The sequence below is a fragment of the Nomascus leucogenys genome, chromosome 1a (assembly GCF_006542625.1).
Source record: "Nomascus leucogenys isolate Asia chromosome 1a, Asia_NLE_v1, whole genome shotgun sequence".
In the NCBI taxonomy this organism is placed as follows: Eukaryota; Metazoa; Chordata; class Mammalia; order Primates; family Hylobatidae; genus Nomascus; species Nomascus leucogenys.
This window is the reverse complement of record NC_044381.1, coordinates 19,611,018-19,621,454: the sequence shown is the minus strand read 5'-3', so window position 1 is coordinate 19,621,454 and position 10,437 is coordinate 19,611,018. Positions and strand designations below refer to the sequence as shown.

The following is a 10,437-nucleotide window of genomic DNA, read 5'->3' as shown; positions in this document are numbered from 1 at the left end:
TGTTAGTCTTTATTAATAGCATACATCCGAACTTTCACCATGCAGCTGCCTCCCCTGTGTGTCTCTGTTGGTAGGAAGCCTGATGAGTGAGGATAATTCCACACCCAAGTCTGCATCTCTCCGAAGAGATGTCCCTGTTTGCTTCACTTCCCGAAGGTACTGTGGCTCCCATCTTCCCACCACATAGGGCTGTCAATGAGTTAACTGTCATCTCATTTGGCTGCACTCAGCTTGAATGTGTGTACATCTACAAACGCAGCTTCTTTGGGTTTATTTACAGAGCTAGCACTTCTAGGCATGGGCCCCGAGCTTCTTGTGTAAAGATGAAAACTGCAATCCTTCTACTTCAGCCAGACACAAATAACTGGCTGGGAACCACCCAACTGACAGGGACTTCTCTTGCTCCCTGCATAAACCACCAGGGGAAGGCTGAGTTTAATAGAGACTCAGACGACAAGATTTAAATAAATAAGCTGTATTATCTGTACAAAAAATACAAATACAGTTTTGTGTTTTAGAGGAGAAAGTGCCTCCTTCCACATTAGCTAGCAGCCTTCATTGTCTTGTGGTGCTGCTGAGTTGCAATTCACAGAACAAACATTAAATGTACATTCATTTCATGCAATGAGCATTCTGCTTCCCACCCAAACCTAGGTTCTGCCAGCTCACTGAGACCCACTGCCAACTGCTCCAACCCAACATGGAGCTGGAGGATGCTTGCTCTTTAGGAAATGTAAATAGTGACCACCGATTTTCAATCGCTATTGAACTAGAAATAATTAACCACGTTAGTAGTAGTATGGAATTTGTCTTTATCATTCCATGCATAACTATTGTGCCACAAATGAATTCCCTCTTACTGACTCCGCATCCCATGTTAGTTTTTACAACACACCCTGTGCAGTGAATGGATCCAGAGTTAAACACCAGGTTCTATTAAAAATAGGAAAAATATAATAATCACTACTGAGTTTACAGGAACACAACTGCAGGAAGTTAATAAAGTCCCCCCAATAGTTTTTTTTCTGGATGACAATGTACAATTATTAATATTGCACTTTTTTATACAAGAAATCCTAATAAATATTCACAAAAGATATACAGACATAGAAAACATTCTTTTTTATTTTAAACAGACATTACACTGATTTTTTAGTAACATGATTTCTTAGAGCCTGTTTTTGTGGTGAGGAAGAAAGAGACCCAACTTAACTGTCCACAGCTCACTAGTGGGGGGACACAGATTAATATTGTCTTCCTCTCAAATTTTACTTCCAGGCTGGCTGGAAAATGTAGTCCTGATGTCAATGGTAGCCCCGAGGTGAGTGGCATTTCATGAGGGGAGGCTTATCTGTGGGTAAGGGACTCTGGCCACACTTGCTCCTAAACTCAGGCCACTCGGGGGAAGGAGGCAAAAATTACTTGGCCAAAGCTGCTCGGCTTAATGAGGATTTTGCCAAAGACTCCCAGAGTTTTCATTTTGCTGCTTGACTTTGCTCCAGCCACCTCACCACAGATGATGAGTGTGGCTGCAGTATGTGAGCTGCTTTGCCAGGGTGCTGCCTCCACCATCCCACCTTGCCAGATAAATACTACATGCGGGAGGGCCTGCAGACCCTGGGCTGGAGGCTGGGAGAGGGAGGGTGTACTGTGGACACGCATAAACCCACTGTCCCACCCCGGTCCCTGGCCACCTCTGGAATAAAGAGGTTGCTACAACCTGACAGCCTGACAGATACTCTCTGGCACAGTGACTAGTTAATGGGTTGATGTTGACAAGTCGACCATAGTCCCTGGCCCTTCAGTGGAGCAGCAAGGGTCCTAGAAGGCAGAAAACCTGGGCCATTCATGCTCAAAATGGCCCTGGCCCACAGCAGCAGTTAGTGCGGGGCTGGGGGACTTCTGATTTAGATAAAGAGGTGCCAGGGTGGCCTTACTGCATGGCCAGACCCACCTCTCTCTGGCTTTGCCGCAGCTGCACAGGCAGGATGTTGACTCTGATAGCCTGGGGAGTGGGGACTCCCACGCAGCGCAGTGCTCTATCGTGGGCAGCAGGGCTCTGAGCATGTGCACATGCATGGGATCAGAGCCGGTCCATGAGCCTCATGCAGCCTGGAAGCCCCTGCTCACCCTGCCCCACTGGGGAACACCACAGGCTCCTTTTTGCTTCTGTCCCTCCCCTCCCCTCCCTTCCTCATTTTCTGCAATGTTGTGTGCCTTAGGGCCTGCTTTGTTTGCTTTTTTACCTCTCCCTACTGGTGATTTGAGTTCTTCTCTCTCTGCACTTCCCCACTAGAAGAACTGAGTTCTGGGCTAGTTTCTGCCTCAGCATGGTGTCCCCTCTCCATTTGTCCTAATCATGACTAAAGGGACAGATGGGGAAGAGGAGACACAGGAGCAACACACTCCTGTGTTTGTGATAGTGCGCTTCTAGGAAAGACACAGGAATTTGTCCAATGTTTGCACCAATAGGCTACAAACCTTCTGGCTCCCTGCTGTCCCCAGGGGCTGTGCCTGCCTCTTCTTAGGTCTTTGAGACCCAGGTTTGGGAGGGAGGAAGCTCTTCAAGGGAGCCCCCACTGTCTGCCTGGCCTGCCCTGCAACCTCCTTTAGACATCTGTCCTTTCCTTTCCCAACATCCTGTCCTCCAGCTAACTGAAAGAGAAAACATGCGGACGTCCTCATGCTTGAGGGTGGAGGTGGAGGAGGTTGGAAGGGTGTGTGTGGGGTGGGGAGGGGGAAATAAATAAATAAAATGAAGAAAGCTTAGGTTCTGTTCGAGGTGGTTGCGTGAGTCCTTCGTGTGGCCAGGGTAGAGATTTTCCCCACGCCCTGTCTTCACGCTTTGCCACAAGTTCCACAGCAGCGAGATTTAAACTGGCTGAGTTGGCAGAGTTTCAGCTGTTTCACCTTCTCACAGTACCTGGTGGTGTCTCTGCACTCCACTGGGAAAGGAGGACAGGGTAGGGAGAGGGGACAGAAAAGAGATGTGAAACAGAGACTAATGAATGCAGCCTGTGTGAGGTGCAGCCGGGGGTTTCAGCCACTGGGGTACATCCTGGGGTCTGCCTTGGCCACCGCTCTCCAGCCTCACTCTGACAGAGCTCAGCCACTTGCTCCCCAAGGCTGCCAACAGCAGGGGTGGCACCAGCCTGCAGCTGTCTGGCTGAATGATGGGGCCCCTCCCTGGGCTGTCTGCTTGTTTTCTGTAGCTCCCTCTACTTCCTGAAGGTGCCTGTTTTCTCTATCTTCTTGGGATTACCTCATCTCCTAGGTGATCACCTCTCCTCCTAGGCAAACCTGCCTTTTCCCATGGGTTTTGGTATTTTAAGTAAACGACTCTCCTCAAGATCGTTCCCAGGACTGCGTTCTCCCCCACTTTGCAGGAGTGTGCAAGTGAAACTTGCATCGGATGCCCCCATCCCCACGCGCTTGGGCCTACTTTCTCTGTTAAGCTTTATTTTCATGTGCCCTCCAGTCTGTCTTCCTTCTACCCACCATGCCTTAAACAAGCACCAGGACGTTCTAGTTCAGTGTTGGCACAGACTAGATGGTCTTAAATATTGTGCTGACTTGGTTTGGTAAGTTTTAACTATGTGCATTGAATATTGGTTCTCTCTGAGCATGGTGGGCCACTGACACAAACGTGGGTTAATACTACCCGAGTACAAAGATCATCCATCCCCCAGCATGTAAAAAGAAGTGGGCTATTTGCCTACTGGCATCTGCCTTAGTGTTGGGAATTTATTGCTCAGTGAGGCCCAGTTTGGGATAAAACTGCACAGCTACATTTGGTTTTTACTTCCTACTCTTTGCCTCAAGCTTTGCCGCCTTTCTCATGGGTAAGTAACTCTGATTTGGGTTCAGAGGAAGAAAAAAATAAACTCCTTCCCAACTGGAATACAAATGATGGTATTGGGATGAGGAGGAGGGAGTGAAGTGAGTATCAAATTCCAAGGCTGGGGGGTCCTGGACAGTTCCAGGGGATGCCTGTGGGGCTGGGAGGGAGGGGGTCAGCAGGTTCATGTTGGGTGAGAAGCAGAGCTGTGATGGGCGCAGAGCTGGTTGGCTGAGCAGGAGGCACTCTGTGCTCCTTCAGAGTTAACAGCACTTTCTGTTTAGCAGCCTGGCCTCTGAGAGTTCTTGATGAGTCAACCCCTGTGGGAACCAGCCAGACTGACTGCAGGGGAACTGGAGGCTGATTTCCTCCAGCACTGGGCCAACAGCACCTGGCTCTCTCAGGGCCAGGATGGAGATCGTGGAAGCCCTTGGGGCATACCCTGTCATGCCTATATACACCTCTCTGCACACACCCATGCACCCCACTGAAAATGCTCAACTCCACCACCAGCTCACAATCCCTGGGGAAGCTGACCCCATGCCCTATGCTCAGGGTCGGTCCTAGGGACTGCTCTCTGCACTCGATGCTCTGTGGGGAATTTGCAGAAGGTTCTTTGGGGTTGGAACATACTGTTTTCACATGGGGTGATGTTGCAGCGCTGCCAGTTGGCAGGCCGGGGCCCCCAGGAGCACAGGTGCTCGGGCACTGCCTTGTTGGTGCGGGCATGCACACACTCCACACGCCGGGACTGGAAGCCATAGTTGCCGCAGGTAGCTGTGCACAGGGTCCACAGGCTGACTCTCCAGTGTACGCTGCAGGCCTCTGACCAGCAGTTCTGGGTGCTCACGGGCCTGCAGGAGGATGGTGGCAGGGTTAAGGTTTGCTTTTGTGGGGGCTGAATCAGGGCAGATGTGAAAACAGTGCTGCAAACTCAGAAATGTTAGGTGATTCCTCAAGAACTTTCAGCATTACTAGACCTGGGTTCTGATCTCTGTGCTGTTACTAAATGGCCATACGATCTCAAGAAGGCTATTTCCTCTTACTGGGCCTCCATCTGCTCTTCTCTGTAATGAATAAGGATCTCACCACATGACTGAAGAAGAAGCTCTCCCCTGTGTGGACACTGGTGGAGCCTGGTCTCACAGGCTGGGCTCTTAGGTGGGGGTGGTGAGTCCCCGTGCCCCAGGGGGACATCTATAAGGAAGTGTCATAAGGATGGGGACTGGATAAGAATCGTAGGTTGAGACTCAGGAACAAGGGCTCTCATCTTAGCCTAACTTCTAGAGGAAGATCAACAAGAGTGAGGGGCTTGTCTTTGAGACTTGGTGGCTGCTGTGCAGACCTCACCTCCTGCCCACCCTGGGGCTAGTGCGGGTCTCTCGAGGTATGAGGCCTCTCTCAGAAGAATAACACCCTTGCACTCTTCATCCCTAAGAGAGAAAAGCCCATCCCAACCCATTAGATAAGCACAAGACTGATACTGAGTCATCTGCCTCTGGGGAGGCCAGTGGCTTGCGGTGAATGGAGGTGAAAGGGCGGGGCTTGCGACTGTGGTAAGTTGGAGGAGAAACATTCACTCAGCACCATCTTTTTGTGTTGTTGACGTGGGGCTGGGAAAAGGAGATTCAGGGCTTTCTCTTACCTCGGAAGAGCACTGCACTGCTCTGATGGTAAGGTGATGCCATCCCGTGTCTGGCAGAAGACTTGTCTGTGTTGCACAGCTAGGTGAGGCCCGATACAAGGCCCATTGCACTGGAAAGCAGAAAAAGGTAACATACAGCACATTAGCCAAGTCAAGGGTGGAGGCCGCCATGCTTGGGCTGCATGGGATGCAAGATCCTTGTGTAGGTCTTGTTGGAGGCTCTCAGACCATTAATCTTTTCCCTCTTTGGGCTAACTAAAAGACATTCACTGATATGTTTTCTTTATGGGATGGTTAGCTTTCCTGTGGTCTGTGGGCATTCTGCCAGCAAATGGCTATTGGTAGTGTAGAACCAGTAAGAGAAAGTCAAGCCCCTCTCAGATTAATCATATGAAAGATATTTTAGCATAATATGCTAGGAATGTGGTGGTAGACTTTAGAACTGAAGACCCCTAAATAGAGCCACTGCTTCGGTGCAGAGAGGGTAATATGGTTTATCGTTTTCTTGCTAAAGTCATCCAAATAACCAACTCCATCCTTTCTTACCCTGGCTTCATTTTCTGCAGGTTAAACCTCAGATGACTGAACAGAAAGCAGACTTAGGTATGCAGAGTCCCCCCTCATATTCTCTCGCTATGTGCTCATGGAGATTGTTAAACTTTCCCCAGAGTTCATGGAGCCTGACCCTGTCACAGTAAATACACCTAGCAACAACTGTCTGTGAAATACAAAAGCAGCAGGCCGTTAGCCAACATCTGCTATTTCAGTAGAACAAGAGGATAGGCATCCCATGGAGGTCACTTTAGAACAAAGGCTCTTAACTTGGGGGTCTTTGGATCCCTAGGGTTCCATTGGGGGTGGTACTGGGGTGTTAATCCTTAACAGTATAAGCAAAAGTTTTGTGTTTATTGGCTTTTTTCTAGCAAGAGGCTCCCTCTAGCTTTCATCAAGTACTCAAAGGGATCCATGACCTCAAAGGTTAAGAACCACTGAAAGAGCAGGATTTAAGGTAAAAGTAGCTCTCTTGGGTCAGACAGCTGTGCCCAAGGCCAGTTATTGCTCTTCTGGACTCTGAAGGGCCTAGTTTGACACTATTATTCACAAACACATGGAGGGTTGAGGTAAATGTAAAAAAAAAAAAAAATGCCCCCCTAACACCAATAACTGGGATTTTTGTAAAATCGTAAAATACACATAAATGTACCTTTTTTATTTTTATTTTTATTTTTTTTAAGGCAGGGTCTCTTTCTGTTGCCCAGGCTGGAGCGCAGTGGCACAATCTCAGCTCACTGCAGCCTTCACCTCCCAGGCTCAAGTGATTCCCCCCACCTCAGCCTCCTGAGTGGCTAAAATTTATCTCTTTAACCATATTTTTAAAAATAACTTGTTTTTTTCTTTTTCTCAGATGGAGTCTCACTCTGTCACCAGGCTAGAGTGTAGTGGTGCAATCTCGGCTTACTGCAACCTCTGCCTCTCAGGTACAAGTGATTATCCTGTTTCAGCCTCCCAAGTAGCTGGGACTACAGGCACGTGCCACCACGCCTGGCTAATTTTTATATTTTTAGTAGAGATAGGATTTCGCCATATTGGTCAGGCTGGTTTCGAACTCTTGACCTCAGGTGATCTGCCTGCCTTGGCCTCCCAAAGTGCTGGGATTCCAGGTGTAAGCCACCATGCCTGGCCAAAAAATAACTTTTTATTGTGAAGTACAGTGTGTATACAGAAAACTGATTAACAGCCAGGTATGGTGGTCGATGCCTGTATTCTCAGCTATGCAGAAAGCTGAGGCAAGAGTATTTCTTGAGCCCAGGAATTTGAGGCTATAGTGCACCATGATCATGCCTGTGAATAGCTACTGCACTCCAGCCTGGACAACATAGTGAGACCCCATCTCTAAAAAAAAAAGTGATTAAAACATGAAGTATATCTCAGTGAGTTACTATACAGTGAGTATAGGTGAACTTTGAACAACATGGGTTTGAAATGGGCAGGTCCACTTATACTTTTTTTTTTTTTTTTTCAGCCAAAGGTCTTGGGATGCGAAACCCATGTATGTGGAGGGCCAACTTTTTGTATATGCGGGTTCTGTGAGATTGACTGCAGGACTTGAGTTTGTTTGGATTTTGGTATATGCAGGACTTGAGTTTGGATTTTGGTATATGCGGTGCTCCTGACACCAATCACCTGTGGATACCAAGGGACAACTGTAGAGAAGCAAAGCTAGCTGTGTGGACGTCTCTACCCCCTTAGAAGGAAACTGTGGTTGGTTTGATGCTCTACTGTCAACCTTGACATTCATTATAGTTTTTGAACAAGCAGCCCCACATTTTCATTTTGCACTGGGCCCCACAAATTATGTAGCTAGTCCTGTATACACGTGAAGAAATAAAATGCTCTCAGCAACTCAGGAGCCTACTTTATGCCTACTCTCTAGTCACTTTCCTCATCTCCACATGTAACCACCGAGACTTAACTTTTAAAACAGTTTAGTTTATGCCTGTTTTTGAAATTTACATAAATGAACCATATTTCATGTTTGTTTTGTATCTGGTGTTTTCTTACTATGTATTATGTATGTAACTGAAGTTCATTTTCATTGATGTATAGCACTTCATTTTATGAACATACCATGATTGAATTTTCCATTCTACTTTTGATTAATACTTGGTTTCTTTTTTCATGTTTTTGTTTTGAGACAGAGTCTTGGAATGCAGCGGTGTGATCTCTGCTCACTGCAACCTCCACCTCCTGGGTTCAAGCGATTCCTGACCCTCAGCATCCCAAGTAGCTGGGACTACAGGCACCCACCACCACACCTGGCTATTTTTTGTATTTTTATTAGAGACGGGGTTTTACCATGGTGGCCAGGCTTGTCTTGAACTCCTTACCTCAAGTGATCTGCCCGCTTCGGACTCCCAAAGTGTTGAGATTACAGGTATGAGCCACCGTCCCTGGCCAATCCTTTTTATTTCTGTAAGACTGGCAGTAATGTCTCCATTTTCATTTCTGATTTTAGGAATTTGAGTCTTCCCTTTTTTTCTTTGCCAATACAGCTAAAAGTTTGTCTATTTTGGTCAATCTTTTTGAAGAATTTACTTTTGGTTTTGCTGAGTTTTCTTTACTATTCTCTAATCTTTATTATCCTCTTCTGCTAGCGTTAGGTTTAGTTTGCTCATTTTCTATATATTTTTAAGGTGTAAAGTTAAGTTGTTGATTTGAAGTCTTTCTTTTTTAATGTAAGCATTTACAGCCATAAATTTTTCTCTTAGCACTATTTTCTCTGTGCTCCATACATTTTGGTATGTTGTGGTTTTGTTTTCACTTGTCTTGAGGTAGGTTCTAATTTTCCTTGTTATTTCTTTTCTGACTGATTTACTGTTTGTGTTTTGTTTGATTTCCACATATTTGTGAATTTTCCAATTTACTTCTGCTATTGACTTCTAATTTCCTTCCCTGTGGTTGGAAAAGATACTCTATATAAATTCATCCTTTTCAAATGTATTAAGAATTATTTTTTGGCATAACATACAGTCCTTTTCTGGATAATTTTTCATGTGCACTTGAGAAAAAACAAGTATTCTGCTATTATTGGGTAGAGTCCTCTGTATGTCTGTTACTCCGATTGGTTTATAGTATTGTTCAGTTACTCTGTTTCTTTACTGATCTTTTGTTTAGTTGTCCTATCCATTGTTGAAAGTGGGTTTCTGAAGTTTCTATTATAGAACTAATTATTTCTCCCATCAGTTCTGTCAATGTTTGATTCATATACTTTGGGGCTCTGATGTTTGGTGCATGCATGTTTATAATTGTTATATGTTCTTGGTATATTGACCCTTTTATCACTGTATAGTCTATGTTGTTTGATTTAGTATAGCTACCTCAGCTTTTGGTTTTTATTTACATGGAATATCTTTTTCCATTCCTTTGCTTTTAACCTATTTTTTTCTTTAGATCTCAAGCAAGTCTTCTGTAGAGAGCATAGAGTTGAATCACGTCTTTTTTATTTTTAACATCTACTAGGCCAATCTATGCCTTTGGGGGTTTAATTCCTTTAAAGTAATTACTGATAGGGAAGAACTTACTTTTGCCATTTTATTATTTGTTTTTATGTACATCTTATAGCTTTCCCCCATAATTCCCTCCACTTATGTTGTCTTTTGTGATTGATTAGTTGCTTTTTTGTAGTGACAAATTTTGCTTCCTTTCTCATTCTCCTTTGGCTATACATATTTTGTTGTTACCATGGGGATTACATATAATATCCCAAAGTTATAACAATCTAATTTGAATTTTGATATCAATTTCATACAAAACTCTACATGTATACTGCTCTGTTTCCCATCCCCACTTTACATTATTGGTGTGAGAATTACATCTATATGCTGTATATTCACTAACAGATTTATAATTACTTTTTATGCATTTCTCTGAAATCCTATAGAAAATAAAAAGTGGAGCTATGAAACAAAATAATACTGGTTTTAATGTCTGCCCATCTATTTACCTTTATTGGAGAGTCTTTATATGTTCACATGGCTTGGAGTTAACTAGCATCTTTTTATTATAACTCGAAGGACTCCATTTAACATGTCTTGTAATCAGGAACAGTGGCAACAAGTTCCCTGGAATGTCATAATTTCCCCCTCATTTTTGAAGGACAGTTTTGCCAGATAATTCTTGGTTAATAGTTTTTTTCTTTCTGCCTTTATAATTTTTCTTTTTTTTTTTAACTAAAGAAAAAGGGCTTACTTGGCTCATGGTCTTACAGGCAGTATAAGAAGCATGGCACCAGCAACTGCTTATGGTGAGGCCTCAGGAAGCTCACAATCATAGAGGAAGGCAAGAGGAGCTGGCTTGTCCCATGGTAAGAGAGGGGAGGGAGGCACCAGACTCTTTTTTGTTTTTGGCTGTCCTTATATTTTTACATTACCAAGTCTTTGATATTTCTTTTTTT

The 10,437-nt window shown here is 44.9% G+C and overlaps 1 protein-coding gene across 1 annotated transcript in view; it reads right to left on the bottom strand.

Moving 5' to 3' along the window:
- Positions 1-1,043: 1,043 nt before the first annotated feature.
- ADAMTSL1 (ADAMTS like 1) overlaps positions 1,044-10,437 on the bottom strand; it is a 445,880-nt gene continuing 436,486 nt past the window's right edge. The window contains exons 27-29 of the mRNA XM_003260400.2: positions 5,484-5,593; positions 4,472-4,692; positions 1,044-2,945 (exon numbers count right to left, since the gene is read on the bottom strand). Of these exons, the coding sequence (XP_003260448.2) occupies positions 2,839-2,945; positions 4,472-4,692; positions 5,484-5,593 (438 nt within the window). The 3' untranslated portion in view covers positions 1,044-2,838. The remainder of the gene's footprint in view (positions 2,946-4,471; positions 4,693-5,483; positions 5,594-10,437) is intronic.